The sequence below is a fragment of the Pelodiscus sinensis genome, chromosome 16 (genome assembly GCF_052426305.1).
Source record: "Pelodiscus sinensis isolate ZL-2025 chromosome 16, ASM5242630v1, whole genome shotgun sequence".
Lineage (NCBI taxonomy): Eukaryota > Metazoa > Chordata > Testudines > Trionychidae > Pelodiscus > Pelodiscus sinensis.
The window spans coordinates 35,861,712-35,878,390 of NC_143067.1; the positions used below are offsets into that span (position 1 = coordinate 35,861,712).

A 16,679-nucleotide genomic window follows, 5' to 3' on the forward strand; every position below is an offset into this window, starting at 1 on the left:
AGAATCGAGAGGAAGGGGTGGGGCGGTAGATCTTGGCTTGTTCTGTCATAAAAAGATTGGAGACCACTGATGTAGCCTAATATCCTGTCTGCCGACAGTGGCCAATACCAGATGTCCCAGAAGAAGGGATCACAACAGGTAATCTTCACATGATCCCTCCCATCACCCACTTCCAGAGAAACAGAGGCTAGAGACGCCATTCCTACCCATTCTGTCTAACCTTTGTATTTTTATGTCAAATTTTGTAAACAAGTAATTTTTAAGGGAAGTGAAATTTGGAGTATGTAAGAGAGATCAGATTCCTGGAAAGGGTACAGTAGTTTGGAAAGGTTACGAGTCATTGTTCTGAAGAAGCAACATCCAAAAGTGGGTTTTTGGCTTCCAGGTCAATAGGGCACTTATGAAAATGTTACTGGCCTAGAGAGACTGGCAAGTATGATAGGTGACAACAGCAGTTACTGTGGGAAGTAAACTTGTCCTTACAAGGGATGTTAGCACATGGTTGTTTAAATGATTAATGGATATGCCTTGGGGAGGTGGAAGCCAGTATCCATGGAGAGCCAGCTTTTAAACCTGCTCCACATGCAGGTTGGTTCCTGCAGAGCTGATTGCCCCCATTGCCTCCCACAGAGGCAGCAATGCAGGGGAGGTGAGCAGGCAGGGTGCTGGAGCAGTGTCTGTCTGTGGTGAGACTGAGCCTACTCCCCAGCAGAGAGGGGATGCTGCTTCTGTTTCAGAGGCAGCAGCACTGGACCGCAGCTGGGAACTGGTCTGCATGGGGAGCAGATTTTTAAACTGGTTCCTATCACAGACAGGCAGCAAGGCAGGGACTTCTCTGGAGTTGAGCTGGAAGCTGGAGTGCACTGACTGTCGGTGCCACCCCCAGGGAGTATTTTAATAACTAACATTTTTTTTTCAGCTACATTATTACTAAAATAAAATTTATCTAACATTCCTAATCCTTAGGATGTTTTGTCTCTTGTTAAATTGAAGGAAGTGGCTGGAATATCTGGAGAGGATTAATTATTATGAATAGAGGTGCTATACAACAATCAGAAGGTAATTTGACTTTGCACTCTGTCCTGTTATTACTATTATGTACTAGGGATGTGATAGTGTAACCATGTATATGGTTAGCTGATGAGCCTGAGCTCATCGATTAACATCATGGTTACATGCAGGCTCCCAGTATGCACAGGTAGCTGGCTTAAAAGCTGTCTTCCTGTGTGTGCACTGGCTCCCAGAGAGCCGCCTGCCCCCCTGCCTCCTCCGCGCAGCAACAGCAGGTCTGGGAGGGTGGGGAGGAGGCATGCAGAAGCTGGTATGCTCCTGGGTAGCTGACTGCTGCCCCGCATGTAACTGCTGAAATTTTCAGAAGTTACATGGTTACTTAACCACATTTTAACATCCTTGTTATCTGCTATAGGGTATCCCTGGCATACAGCCGCACTAAAGATGTTGACTCTTGTAGGAACTAATAAGTCCTCCCATTCCCCATTCTTAAGTTGCGCAGAAAATCCCCAAACCCAAGTTGTGGAAATGGAAGTCAGCCGTGGGAAAAATATTCCCTGCTTTAAGTTATTAGGCTATAAGTCCAAGGGATTTTTTTATTTTTAAACGTATCTTGGACGTATAGTGAGGATGGCCTGTATATAGAGTAGGGATGTAATGATGTAGTCAATCGATAAGCAAAAGCGTATAGGTTAATGCTATAGACTGCATACATTTCACCACCACCACTTGCCAGTAAGTTTTTTTTTAGCAGGCTGGCCAGCAGCCCAGCTCAGTCCTGGCTTTCACTGTGTCCTGGACCTACATCCACTGTGACTCTGCGTTTAAAGTGTATTAGGAGCAAGGCAGGCAGGAGAGTTTGTTTGATCAGGAACTCCTCCTAAACTGTAAGAGATAGATACACTGCTTCCTCTTAAAGCAATGTAAGGGTTTGGTTGTGCCAGGAAACCGGGATGTGCCTAGAATGGGATTGCTTCTCATAAAACCAGACCTAAAAGACACAGTATCACCAAATCGAGAACAATCCTCAAAATTGACATTACAGCAAATGTTGAAAGAGACTGAACTAAGATGAGCCAGAAAAATAGGATGAACCTGACACAGGATTGCTTCTCAATAAACCTTACAGGAAAAAAAAATAAAACAGAGAAATTTGGAGTAGTGCTTTAAATCAGTGCTTAAGGTTTGAAAAATAGAAGAAAACGTTTTTGGAAATCAAATTGATTATAGTCCTTTTTTGTTAAAACATAGTGAAAAATATGAGTTAATAAATAATAAGAGACTAATAAAATAATACACTTCATGGAATTCCCATTTACAAAATTTACTAAAATTAACTTAATAAAAATAACACTTTTTAAAAATACAGTAAATTCAATAATCATTCCTTTTATTTAAAAAATAGTTAAGGACCTGAACAATGTTGGGTAAATCTGCTAGATAAGAATAAAAAAAGAAATTGGATGTGGGTTGCATCAGTCTAGCATTAAGGTTTTTTTTTTAATATTCAGGTGTAAAAAATATTTTTAAAAATTGTTTTCAAAGAAGCATTACTTTAGGTAAGTTACTAAAGTTTTTGTAGCTTCTAAGAGCTGTGAATGGGAGTGGGCTGCAGATTTCTTTCCACACAGCTTGAAAAAAACAGTGAAGTGAGGGGAAATGAAGGTGGTGTAGGATTTTGTTTAAAAACAAGTTCAGTCCTTGTGGCTTTGAAAACAGATGCTCTCTTGCTCTCCTCCAGAAACTGTAGACAGAACTCATGCTACTCAGCTGCTGCTCAGAGTTCTGCCATATAACTGCTGGGGATGTAATAAGTGTAGTTGGTTAAATGATTAACCAATAAGCAAAAACCTATTGGTTAATGCTCCTGACACTACACATGCCATCCACACCCGGCAACTCTGCCAGGGAACTTGTTAGACAGCTGACAGCAACCTGGCTCAGTGAGAGCTACTCCACTGCTGTTCTGCAATAAAGGTAATTTAGGTGCTGGTAAGCAGCCTACCTCAATCCCAGCTTGCACCAGCCCCAGGAGCTGGCACTGAAGTGGGCTGCCTACACTCCGGCACCTAAATTACTTTTATTGCAGAGCCGCAGTGGGGTAGGTCCCAGGACCTGGTGGGAGCAGAGGCTGAGATGGGTTGCCTGCCCGCTTGGCTCCTAGATTACTCTTAGTGCAGAGTTGAGCAGGGGTAGTTGCCGGACCCAGCACAAACTGTAACTGAGTGCTTGCAGTTCTAACTCTTATCAATTAATCATGTAGTTGACAAAATTTTTGTTGACTACATGATTAACAAATTACACGCTTTTTTACATCCCTAATAGCGGCTGAATAAATTTGCTGTTCTCGTGGCTTCTGTTACTCTAAACCGTAAGCTTGTGTTTACTATATAACTATACAAGTATTTTAGCATGACCTTGAATAGTTTTATTAACCTCATGGATTGAATATGATTTAGTGTAGACAGTGACCTTGATGTGTAACATTTTGGCAGCTGATCATGGGTAAAAGCTCCTGAAACTGTAGATGCCAGTTTAAGTGATAAACATGCATGTCATTGTCCGTGCTGTTCTGTTCTCTCAAGCAGCAGCAAAATGTCACAATTCTCCCTCCTCCCAGCACTGGCTGTTATGGCAACTCAGTCTTATGATGATATTGCCCCTGAAATGTTTTACTCTTCTCTTCCCTCCCTCTGAATTGTCTAGATTTTATTTTATGGTTATCCTTTGCCTTTCTTAACACCTTCCCTCTCAGGATCTAAAAGTGTGTAGGGGTTAGGTTGACATTTGCAGATTGTGTTTGTGTGGCGAATAGAGAGCCAGGGATACAGCATTCTGTTCTTTACTCAGTGGTGACTAGTGCTGGATAGAGTCTGCCCCTTGGCAGCCTTGTGTGGTTTTGCTGTCCCTGTACTAGCTGACAGCTGCTTCAAATGGGATTTGGATGGGATTTGCATTTCCATGCAGTTTCAGTCTAATTTGCATTTCCAAAAGGCAGCAACAGACCTGAAAGGAGTGCGGAGAAAAGTCTGATTCTGACCAATTTGAACTATGAGCAGAAACTTTATTCATATAAATTAAATAAAAGTTGGACATTGAGGATAAAGGTGAGTTAGAAACATTTTCTCACTCAAAAAGCGGTGGGTTTTTTTAGAATATAGGATAAGATGCATTTCTGTAGTACTTTCAATCGTATTTTTTTTCCTTTATGAAGACAGCCTACAAGCTGTTAGTTGTAATTCATTTATTAACATCGAACAAGAAAGTTGGGAAAAACGATCCTGTATATAAGTATAAAATCATATCTGATATTGTGCCAATAATAGCAATATCTCTTAATAAATATCACTGGAGACCACCTATATTTCTAGTTAGTCATCAGTAACTTTCTTGTATGAGTGAGTCTTTGCTTTTTATGGTCAGATGTAGAGGTTATAAGTGACAAAACACATGTTATGATACACTGTCTATAAAGGAAAAACAGGTAGTCCTGGATTGTTTCCAATTCTGTCCACAGTTTAATTTCTCTACCTCAATATTTGCTCTGTAAGATTTTATTTATTTCAAAGGCAGTTCTGTGGCTTATATAGGTATTTATGTGAAAAAAAAATCAAGAGGAAGGGATGTAATAAAATGGAAAGGCATCAGTTTCAACCTAATACAAGGAAATCTTTTGTAAAAACTAAACTTGTAGAACTTGCTGCCACCAGACTGAGACAAGCATTTTTGTAGAATGCAAAAGAAGAATAAGAGTTTGTCAACAGCAGTGCCATCATTTACATGGGTGTGCACATTTAGGAAGGTGGTGAGGGTTTGCTTGCGAGTTAGGTTTTGATATTATTGGTTCTTTTGGTGTAGCGGTGAGGAGCAACTGTAAACATTATTTAGTGTTTTAATGACTTATAAAACAGACTGAAGAATGGGATACCTGCTTTTTATGGTATTAAAATCCCCCACAAATGGCTTTTAATTTATCCACTGTTAATAGTTAATTCTTGGTATGTCAACTTGTGATGCTCTTCCAGATGATTATACTGCACTTAACCTGTTAGCCATTTAGCCATATGTTTCTCTTATCAGGCTGCTTGCCTATGTTTTCAAAAGCAATTAAGACTAATGAGCCTCAGACTTGGTAGATAAATAGACTATAAGCCTTTTAGGAATCCAATTTGTTCTCATTCACTTTCCTCCAACTGTTCCCAATCCCACTGTAAATGTTTATTTACCTAGCAGTACCAACTAGATTAAAATACAGGGTGTATCCACTATAAGTCGCCCCAGTAGACGTCAATTCCGCACTACTGTCGTTGATGTTTATATGAACTGATTCGTTACAAGTCCTCCCATTCCCTGCTCTTACACTGCATGGAAAAAAAAATGGTACAAATGGAAATCAGCCGTGGGAAAAAAAATCCCTGCTTTATATCATTTTGCTATACACCTGTTTTTGAACGTAACTTGAATGTATAGCAGGTTTATCTTGTTCACTCAGGACCAATCCTGAGATGGCATCTGTACCTAAATAACTTGAATAGAAAGAATTGGGATTATTAGGAAATAGGATTAGGGATGTGAAGTACAAGTCAACTATCAGATAGGGGCGAGGAGTCCTGTGGCACCTTATAGACTAACTGAAGTGTAGGAGCATAAGCTTTCGTGGGCAAAGACCCACTTCGTCAGATGCATGTCACGAAGTGGGTCTTTGCCCACGAAAGCTTATGCTCCTACACTTCAGTTAGTCTATAAGGTGCCACAGGACTCCTTGTCGCTTTTGCAGATTCAGACTAACACGGCCACCCCTCTGATACTATCAGAAAGGCAAATGCTTATTGGATAGTTGACTGGCTAGTTGACTAGTCGCACGCTCCTCTCCCCCTCCTTTCCCCGCTGCCTCTATCGCAAAGACTGCATGTGGCATTTCAAAGCGGCAGTGCCGCATGGAGCCCAGGATCAGCTGGGGACTCCGCGGTTGACCCCAGGCTCTGTGCAGTGTTGCTGCTTTGAAACGCCACATGGAACCTGACGCTGGGCTCCCCATGGCGTTTCAAAGCGGCAGTGCCACATGGAGCCCGGGGTCATCAGAGGGAGGTGCTCTATCGACTATTTGAATAATCAGATGTGTTTTGCATCATCTAATGGAAAAGTCTAAAACAATGCTTGTATGAAATAGGGATGTTAAAATGCATTTATTTAGGTAAATGTGTAACCACTGCGGAGCCACCTGCCTCCAGTGGGAGGTGGCAGTGCAGTGAGTGGGGGGACTGCATGTAACTATGCACATAAAATGCTGAGCTCAGATGAAACGTTGGCAGTGAACTATATTTAGCTTGTTTTATACATCGTAGTCTTATGAAATAGAAGCCTTCAGAATGGCCCTTAAAATGTTTGTTTTTCGTCAGTCAAATCTGTGCATGGTCATAGAATCATCGGGTTGGAAGAGACCTCAGGAGGCCATCGAGTCCAACTTCCTGCTAAACGCAGGACCAGTCCCAACTAAATGATCCTAGTCAGGGCTTTGTCAAGCCAGTACTTAAAAGCCTTTAGGGATAGAGATTGCACCACTTCCCTAAGTAACCCATTCTGATGCTTTGCCACCCTCCTACTGAAATACTTTTCCCTAATTTCCAACCTAGACCGACCCCTCTGCTGCTTGAGACCATTGCTCCTTGTTCTGCCATCCGTCACTACTGAGAACAGCCTTTCTCCGGCCTCTTTGGAGGTGTGGTGGCTTCTTTTACTAGAAGTGTTTAAATAAAAACTGCTTCTTTCTAGAAGAGAGATGCTATAGGCAGAAGTTATCTACTTAATGGAGAAATATATTGGTTGATGTTATATGGCCTGTATTAGGCAGGTCAGATGAGATTATCATAATAGTCCTTCTAGCCTTTAAAATATGATAGTGAGACTTAATGTTCCAGTATCATCTAAAAGTAAAGCAGTTTATATTGGTCCAAAGACGAGTTGATACAACTGTGTTAAGATAAGTTTATACATATATAATTGAGCGATAATTATGGAACCTTATTGTGCCAATTTAGAGGAGAGACACTTCTAACTTGAAATTGACTAGTAGTTTCAGGACATCTGGCAGCATTTCTGTTCTCAATACTGTTTCTTTCTCTTATGATGTTGGTCTCCACCCTAAATGGATGGTATGCATAGCAGGCAACACAGATAGATTAAATGTGTAGTTTGGCATACAGCATCTCATTAACAGCTTTACTTGGCTCTTTAATTTGTATGCCTTTCTCTTCTATCTTACAAAACAAGGCCACTGAATAATAGACCCAAGTATTAACCCAGATACTCTTTTCTGGCCTTCACAGACAGTATTTGTCCTGAGATGTTCACTGAATCCAACCTACTTTTGAAAAAAATGAAATAAAGTCAAAGGTTGAGATTCTTTAGTTGGACTCAAATAAATTACAGTATGAATGTATCAAACAGAATATTAGAAATGGCTTGTATTTCAGTGTTTACTCAATAATTGTAATGTTCAAAATGTAAAATTGGTGCTAGGCACAATTTTGTCCCTAATATGTCAGTAAAATTAAATGTAACAAAAGCATTACAAAGGGCAGCTCTAGATAACTGAATTAAGTTAATGGAGTCATGGAATGGAAGTAGAATAAGTTCAGAGTAACTTTTTTAGTTAGAAAGTTTTTTACTATAGATAAGTCTGAACTTCCAATCTGAACTTCTTATGTAGGTACAAGTTAAACCCCTCCCCCCGCTTCTCCCGGTTAGGGGTGTTGTATTTCAAACATTCCTGTACAAGATGAAACATGATTATAATTAGGGCTGTCAAAAGATTAAAAATTGATTGATTGATTGTGAGATTAAAACCAGAATGTCATTTATGTAAATATTTGTGGATTTTTTTTCAGATTGATTTTAATTGCAACAGAATAAAGTGAACACTGTACCCTCTGTATGTTTTTATTATAAATATTTGTGTTGTAAAACAGAAATAGCATTTTTCAATTCACGTTATAAATCCTGTAGTGCAGTCTCTTTATCATGAATGTGCAATTTGGTGTTTTTACATAACTGCACTCAAACAAAACAAGTAGTACATGTAGGCTCTAACGTTTTACACTCAGTCCTATTTGTTCAGCCAGTTGCTATGATAGTGCTGCCTGCTTCTTCTTTACAATGTCACCTGAAATTGAAAACAAGGCATTTACGTGATGGTGTAGCTGGTATTGCAAGGTGTTTATGCCAGACGTGCTAAGTATTTGTATGTCTCTTCATGCTTTGACCATCGCTTCAGAGGGCATTTACATGCAGATAATGGGTTCTGTTTGTAAAGATCCAAAGCATTGCAAACTAACGTGTATTCATTTTCATCATCTGAGTCAGATGCTACCAACACAAGGTTGATGTTCTTTTTTGGTGGTTCAGATTCCATAGTTTCCAAATCGTAGTGTTGGTCTTTGGACACTTCTGGTAGCATGTTCCATGCCTCGTCCCTCTCAGATTTTGGAAGGTAATTCAGGTTCTTAAATGTTGTCAAGTGCTGTAGCCATCTTTAGAAATCTCACATTGATGCCTTTGTTGTATTTTTGTCAGATCTGCAGTGAAAGTGTTCTTAAATCAAACAGTGTGTTCTTGGTTGTCATCTGAGACTTCCATAACATGAAATATAAAGCAGAATGTGGGTAAACCCATAGAGCAGGAGACATACAATTCTCCACAAAGGAGTTGTCTCCACTTTAATAAACACCATTTTTAAAAAAAAATGAGTGTAATCCATAATGTAATTGTGGCATCTGCATTTATTGTGCAAGACTAGAAAATAATTTGTATTCACATCTTGTGAGGAAGAAGCAGCATTAGCAGACTTGTTTGCTCAAAATTGTGTAGGTTCTTAATAGAATCTTTTAATTAATTGGCTGTCCCAGAACAGCAATAAACTTCAAAGCCTACTTGCTAGTTTCCAGTTCATGTTGGCTTCACAACTTCTGCACTTGAGGATTTAGCTGTTTGTTCTCATCTTCAACTGATTAAATAATTTACCAGTTTTTCAGCAGCCCTTTTCAGAATCTTGTCACTGCATTTTATTTTGCTTGAGGCTGGCCATCCCGGTGTTATAAAATGGAAGTGTTTATCTTGCTTTTTACTTTTTTAAATGTGCAGTGTTAGTTCTTTTTATTCTTCAAAATCCACTACACCTAGTCCATACCTATTGGAATGTTGAGATGGAATGTTCATTTCTTTTTAGTCAGAAACTTTAGTTTTTCATGTTAAGCTTTGTTTTAATGATGACTTTAAATTTGTTCACTCATCTTGCATGTTCAGACTTTTAAAAGAAGTTGCAGTGAGAGAAGAAAAATGGAGGCAGAAGCAGTTTCTAATCTTCGTCGCCAACTGAAGGAAGCAGAAGATGAGCGGAAAAAGGCAGCACAGTATGGCTTGCATATACTGGAGCAACAAAATGAGATGCAGATTCAGTTAGATCAGCTGCAGAATGAATTGAGCACCAAAACTGAGGTGGAGTTTTATGTTATTATTTTAATCTACTTAAGTTTGGCAGAACATTTTTATTTTTTGTAACTTTAGTGTCATTTAACACTCTTTATGATTTTAAGTACTTCAGTTTTTACAGCTGCAGAAAATTAAGAGGGTGAGGATTAGGGCAGCTGTGAAAGCAGAATGGGGCTCCCAGTATGGCAAATATACCTAAGACACTTCAGCACAAGGTGTTGGGGAGAGAGGTGCAGGACTGCTACAGACCTGGCTTGGTAAAGCAGGGTATGTCTACATTTGCCCCCTACTTCGAAGTAGGGAGGCAAATGAAGCATACCGAAGTTGCAAATCAAGCCTGGGTTTTAAATATCCTGCACTTGATTTGCATGTTCCCAGCTGGTCGCCATTTTAGAAATTCACTAGCCCGAAGTAACTGCCTGTGTCTACACGCGACAGTGAAATGGAAGTCCGATTTACAGCCCTAACTCGAATTAGCTGGTATTCCTCCTGCAATGGGGGTGGTCTCCTCCGCTGCCAGGGCTATTCTTCCTTCTTGTGGTCCTGGCTGGGATCTATTCTTTCCTTGCCATCTTTACTGCATGTTGTGCCTGCAGGAATTCAGTAGAGATATTACATTTCGATTAATTGACTAGTTGACGCAATTTGCATTGACTAGTCGATAAGGGCGCCTCCGCCTTTGAAGTGTAGCAACAGTCAAACATCCCCAGGGCTGTTGCTACCCTTCAAAGGTGAAAGTGATGCGGGGAGCACGGGGCCCCCAGCAGGGCAGTCTCCCACTGGCGTCGTGTTCCCCATGGTGTTTCTAAGTGGCAGCACCCTGTGGAGCTTGGGATCAGGTAGGGACTGATCCCTGTGTCCACGCAGCGTTGCCACTTTGAAACTACATGTGCAGCCTGGGGACTCCCCAGCAGGCCCCGGTCTCCACTCACTGCCTCTTTGAAGCATCCCCTCCACCTCCCATCTCCCTTGCTGCATCTTTCTGATAGAGACAGCAACCAGGTGTGTGTGTGGGGGGGGGGGGGGACAACTAGTTGACTACTATGTGCATAGTTGACTACATTTGCTTATTGCATAGTTGACTGTTGGACTAGTTGTTCACATCCCTAGAATTCAGCATCAACATCCCTGCAGTTCCACCCTTGCTCTCTCTCACATGACAGAAGGTTCTCTGCAGCCACTGGGCAGGTGACTCGTGATCCATGTAGGAGTAAGAGTGGGAGGAGACGAGGCCTAACTTGTACCAGATGTTACTGATGGATATTTTAGTGTTGTCAGTTTTTAAAGTCAGTTGAAATTGACCTTTTCCAATATCTGTAGAATTCTATCCAGCTGGGTGAAGCCTAATTCTTCTCATTTATTCTGGAGTCATGTTTGTCATTCTGTCTCATTAGATTCCATTGGTTTAGGCTTTATATAATCCCTGTGGAATAGGAAACTTTTTCCAAATTTCCACCTGAATGAAAGCATAGAAATGAAACCCAATCTCTCCTTTATAGTTAACTATTATTCTATGTTGGAAGTCTTCTAATAAGCCACTGAGATGGTTCTTAGCACTGGAAGCGGGAATGTTAAATGGGACTTGTATCTGTTATGTCGTGGTATCTACCAAACTTTCAAATCAGTTTATTTAACAGCTGTGAAAACATTTGATCTACAGTAAACATCTGAATAATTCTTTCTTAATAGCTGCAACAGGACATGTAAGCTCAGATTTTTAAATGACTGTTAAATACTAACAGTACATTAAAGCACTTTATGTTGTGTTCATGCTCCTTACCTTATTAGACAGTTTATTGTTGATATCACAAGATGATTAATGAGTGATGTGCCCAAACGTTAACATAACTTAGGTACATGAGATGTTGAGGGTGGGGGACTCTGCAGTCAGCCTTGAGAATTAGAGGAAAATAGGAGTTAGCAAATAAATTATAGAAAAATGCTGGGTGGATTCCTGTTTCATGTAACACAAATATGAAAAGCTTCATTAAGCAATTGATGACTTTTGAAAAAGACTGGTCAGCTGCAGTTAAAGTTCTAGTTATTAGTATTTGGCTATCTAGAGTCTAAATGCATTAAAATAAACCAATACCTGAGGAGCTCCTGAAAAAGATGCCAACACTTATCAACATCACATTTGTCTTTCAGAAATATGAACAAGAGAAGTATTCACTTCAAAGAGAAGTGGAGCTCAAGAATAGAATGTTAGAGAGCTTGAGCTTTGAATGTGATGCTCTGAAGCAGCAACAAAATATACAGCTGGACAAACAGCGAGAACAACTTGAAAGAATCCATGGACAAGAAATCAGCCAACTTAAAAACAAGGTTTGGGAAATGGATGTAATGAATTGTTAAATGTTGATGACATGCATATAAAGGAATATTTGCCAGATTTTGAAGAATAGTTTTTTTCTTGAAGTAGTAACTGCTACTGTTACCCTAAGAAATCAATTAATGGTTCAAGTGTGCAGCCAGTTTTTCCCTTTGTATTTGATACCTATATTGAAAATTGTAGAATTCAATTAGCTGTCAACACTTGCGACCATTTACTTATTTTCAGTGAAACTTTACAGTACTATAGTAATAGCAGCTAGTACTTAGACAACAGGCCGCCTAGAATTTCAGGAGGAAAATATCAGCAATATTTAAACGAATGTTGCTGGTTCTAGATAGGTGTGTGTTCTGCAGTTTACTCAAGCCAGCTATTTGTTGGCAATGTGCAATTTAGATAGAATGTCTTCACAAGAAAATGTGGATGGCTTCATGATAGTCTTTTACAGAAACGGTACATTATGTCCTAGCAGAAGGTGCAGCGTATTGATTCAGCAGACCTTGATGTCACTTATAAAGACCACATGCTTGGTTTGGTGGTGAGGACCAGGTTTATTGTTGACATTAGCCAGGGCACTAGAACTGTGCTTTGCGGTATGCTAAGAGATGTACACCTAAGGCAACATAGCAGCTTAATCAACATAATGTAATATTGTCCCTGTAGGTTGATACAAGATATCCTTCTTATGCCTTCTCCTTTGATGCTTTGATACAAACAAGTTAGATATTACACTCCAGATGTTGTTAGTTACCACCTTTTATTCTCGTATTTGGTAATGGGAACAAAATATCCTTATCCATTTTTGTCACTTGTTTTATCTTTATGGGAGTTTGGTACGTTCCTGTGGGTGTTTACATAGCCACTTGAGAGAGCTTATATCTCTTGTATCCATCTTCTTGGGTCAGGAATATGCTTACTTGGTTAGCAGATACCCACATTACAATTTTTGTAAAGTCTGCCTTAGTAGTTCTCAAACTGTGGGATGTGACCCAGAGTGGGTTGTGACCTCATTTTAATGAGATTGCCAGAGCTGGATTAGACTTGCCAGGGCCAAAGTGGAAACCCGAGTCCCACCACCCAGGGCAAGAGGTGCTCAGTTACAAGCCCCCTGCCTGGGGCTGAAGCCCTAGGACTCTGGTTATGGTACCTCTGCTGGGGCAATGGGGCTCAGGCTTTGGCTCTCCCACCCGGGGGTGGCAGGGCTTAGGCTTTGGTTTCCCTTTCTGAAGTCATGTAGTAGTGTTTATTATCAGAAAGTCCCAGGAGTCACGGTGCAATGAAGGGTGAGAACCGCTGGCCTACCCTCATTCACAGTCTTTGGCATATTCTGTTAGTTGTGCCTGGGGCTCTGGCAATTTCTGTAATATCCATTGCTTAACTATTGTGTCTTTAAGTTGGAGAAGCTGAAAGCAGACCTAGATGAAACTCGACTCAGTGAGAAACAACTAAAGCACAAAGTGGAGCATCAGAAGGCAATCATTACTGCTAAATCGGAAGAATTGCACATGATGTCTGAACGTGTACATGAAACCATGTCTTCAGAAATGTTAACTCTCCAGATTGAGCTAACGGAACTTGAAAGTGTGAAGGTATGTGACTAATAATTTAGCAGTGAATGTTCATACATTGAAATTAATGTTTGAAGACATTTTTTTTTATATATATATATATATATATATATAGCTCCTCCTGTATTTATAGTTTTAGAAAGTCATGAACAGTATTCTGCATCTTAATAATAAACTGGTATACTAATATGGTTATTTAAATGATGGCTGGGGGGGGATCTTACCCACTGGAGGGGGCAGTGAGAAGTGTGGTGGTTTTTTTGTTTGTTTTGTTTTGTTTTATTTTGAACAGGCTACCCTGGAAAAAAATTGGATTGGTGCCAAAGTACCTAACTACTGATGAGAAATAGAAAATAGAAGTAAAATGATTTGCTGCTTCTTGTTTTTGGGACAGGCCAGTGTTGAAGAGAAAATGAATGAATTACAGTACAGTAAAGAACAACTAGAACTTGCGAACAGCAACCTGCGCAACCAGTTGGAACGCCTTCAGGGGGAAAAAGAAGAGACAGAAAAAGAAATAGTTTCTTACTACAATGCATTAGAGGTACTGTGCCTATAGCTTTAAGTAGCATAACCTCAGATATCAAAATACCACTTTGCTATCAAAATACCACTTTGCATGCAGAGGTGGTAATGAGAATCAAAATGCCAAGGGTTTATTAACAATTGCCTGGTTGTTAATGATGCAGCACTTCCCATGAGTACCTTTTTATGTATCTAGAGTTAGAGACTTGAGTAAAGGGATTTTCTCAGCAAAGCAATTATTTCTACATGCAATTATTTTGTGTAGCGTCAATTTAGGAGACCAAATATTTTCAGTGAAAATTAATGGGAGAGATTTGTACCTCTCGTAAACACCTTTGAAAATATCAACCATGTATTGATACTGGCTTTTCCCATGGTTTATACTATCATCTGAGGCATTAAGTTGTGTCCATAAACTTTTGAGAGAGCAGCTTTTTCTTTTTCTTTGAGCTCCTAGAGGTTGAAATTAACATCTTATCCAAGAAAACAAGAGGCATCTCAGTTTGTTGATGTAGTTTGTGGGGCTTCTGGAGATAAAGAGCATCTACTGTTAATATGCTGATTCTGGATCATGGTTGAGAGAGAATTTGGCTGAGGACCATGGTCCATTGAGACGACAAAGATGGGGACCTGGGAAAACAGTTGAAAGATATACAGGCAGTCCCCGGGTTACATGGATCCGACTTACATTGGATCCCTACTTACAAATGGGATGAGGCAACCCCGCACTAGCTGCTTCCCCCCAGCAGACCAGGGAGACGCGAAGCTAGCGCGCCCCCCCCCCCCAGCAGACCAGGGAGATGCGGAGCAGCTTTTCTCAGCAGACACCTCAGCTTGAGAATAAAGGACTGAGGGAAGTGAGGTGTGGGAGAATAAAACTGAGCTCTGGAGAAATGTTTGGCTAGAGTTTCCCCTACAATATGTACCAGTTCCGACTTACATACAAATTCAACTTAAGAACAAACCTACAGTCCCAATCTTGTACGTAACCCGGGGACTGGCTGTAATACAAAATGTCAGTTCTTTTGACCATTTATTCAGTGTTTCACTTGAGTACAAAATTTAATTGTTCTAGGTGACAAGCTGCTTCTAGATCAACTTACAATGATGTCCTTGATGGTTTATTATCACTTGCATTTTTCCAGAAGATATCTACTACTTGTTTTAGGATATGGATTTTAAAACTGTGATATGCGCCTTTATCATGAGGAGAAATCCCTATGCCCCTTTACCATATTATTTACACTTTTATTACTTCCTATGCTTACTAGGCCACATCAATCTTGCAACTGTACAGCCGTCACATGGCTTCTTTTTAGACTGTCCTCGAGCAGTGTTTCTGAAAGTGTACCACAGAAACACTTTCAGAAACACTTTAATTAGCCGCCCCAGTTTATGTGCCAGCATCGTGGCTCCCATTGGCTTCATTTTGTCCTTTGCAGCCAAGGGGAACTATGGGAAGCAGTGGCCCGGCCCACGCCGCTTCCCGTGGCTCCCCTTATCCGCAAAGGCTGAAACGTAGCCAATGGGAGCCACGAGGCTCCATGGCGGTGGCGCCGGTACATAAACTGGGGCAGCCAGCTAAAGTGCTTCCGCGGTACACTTTCAGAAACACTGTTCTAGAATGTTTGTGCACAAACTGATAGACATTCAAAGGTGGAAGTATCCCGAAATAGCTATTCTGCGTCTTTTGAGTGCGCCCATTATTTCAAACTATAACAGGCTTGCTATTCCAACGTCCTTGTAAACCTTGTTCCGTGAGAGTTAAGGAACGTTTCAGAATAGCACTTTTTATTTTGAAATTTAGCGCTGTGTAGATAACGCCAAATTTCAAACTAAGCATTTTGAAATTACCTCGAAATAAGCTACGCAATTTGTGCTATGTAGCTTAGATGCACTCCCTGTGAGGCATTTCTTTGCTTTGAGTTGTTTATATGGACGCTGGTTAGATTCCTAACACTTGAAATGGATAAATAATGGTGTAGTTTGTATTCTGCAATGAATATTTAACAGTCCGTCCATCCGTTCCCACTTCCTTTTCAGCCTGCAGAGCCAGGACTTTGGCAGGGACTTTCCATTGACTGAGGCTGTAAGTGTCCCATTCCCTTGCCTCCTGTATAGTCCCAGGGACAGGTGGGTTTGTAGAGCTGCAGGTAGAGAAGGCTCATCCCAGTGCTTCCATGTCTAACTGCAGCCCTGCAAACCTGCCTGCAGCTGAGGCCTGGCATGGTTGGGGTGTATGGGTTACTTCCTTATGCTGTTTCCAGGAGGGAGGCAATTCATTATTCAGTCTGGTATAGGGAACGCTCAAGTGAGACAGGCTTACTTCCCACAACGCTGCAGCCTGATAAGGGACTTCACATGATAATCAGGCTTCTGTGCTTGCTCATTAGACTCCTGTCCTTCCTTGCATGGAATCCTGATAGAGAACACTTGAAAGTTATGCTTCTGTGTGAGAGGAAACAAAGTTGTTCAGGTCAGCGACCTTCATTGTGCAGGACACTTCAATGAAGGAGCCCTAGTCTCTTGATGTTGCCATGTTGACCTCTGCCTCAGATGCACTAGAGTTTCTTCAGGCTGGAATTCTATGACCAGGCTTTATAGAGGGCTCATCCAATTTCTACCTTTTTTCTACTATTAACTCTGCTGCTTCTTCCTTCCCTGTTGTTTATGTTCCATTGCTTACTTCCTCTCATTAGTGTTTGAATGAGGTGAGAAACAGATGTAAAAAACAAAATTCATCATCTGATAATACC

The 16,679-nt window shown here is 40.6% G+C and overlaps 1 protein-coding gene across 13 annotated transcripts in view; it reads left to right on the forward strand.

Moving 5' to 3' along the window:
* Window positions 1–16,679, forward strand: part of SPDL1 (spindle apparatus coiled-coil protein 1) — a 160,071-nt gene that overhangs the window by 117,716 nt on the left and 25,676 nt on the right. For 4 of the 13 annotated variants that reach the window (XR_012896298.2, XM_075900156.2, XM_075900158.2 and 1 more), the window contains exons 2-7: window positions 994–1,059; window positions 4,006–4,118; window positions 9,313–9,504; window positions 11,647–11,823; window positions 13,225–13,419; window positions 13,793–13,942. Coding sequence is in view for 12 of the 13 variants with exons in the window: in XM_075900156.2 (XP_075756271.1) it covers window positions 1,029–1,059; window positions 4,006–4,118; window positions 9,313–9,504; window positions 11,647–11,823; window positions 13,225–13,419; window positions 13,793–13,942 (858 nt within the window). In the remaining variant the exon portion in view is untranslated. Of the gene's footprint in view, window positions 1–120; window positions 139–966; window positions 1,060–4,005; window positions 4,119–9,312; window positions 9,505–11,646; window positions 11,824–13,224; window positions 13,420–13,792; window positions 13,943–16,679 lie in introns of those variants that run through there. The other 9 variants (XM_075900165.2, XM_075900163.2, XM_075900166.2 and 6 more) reach the window with 7 other exon arrangements.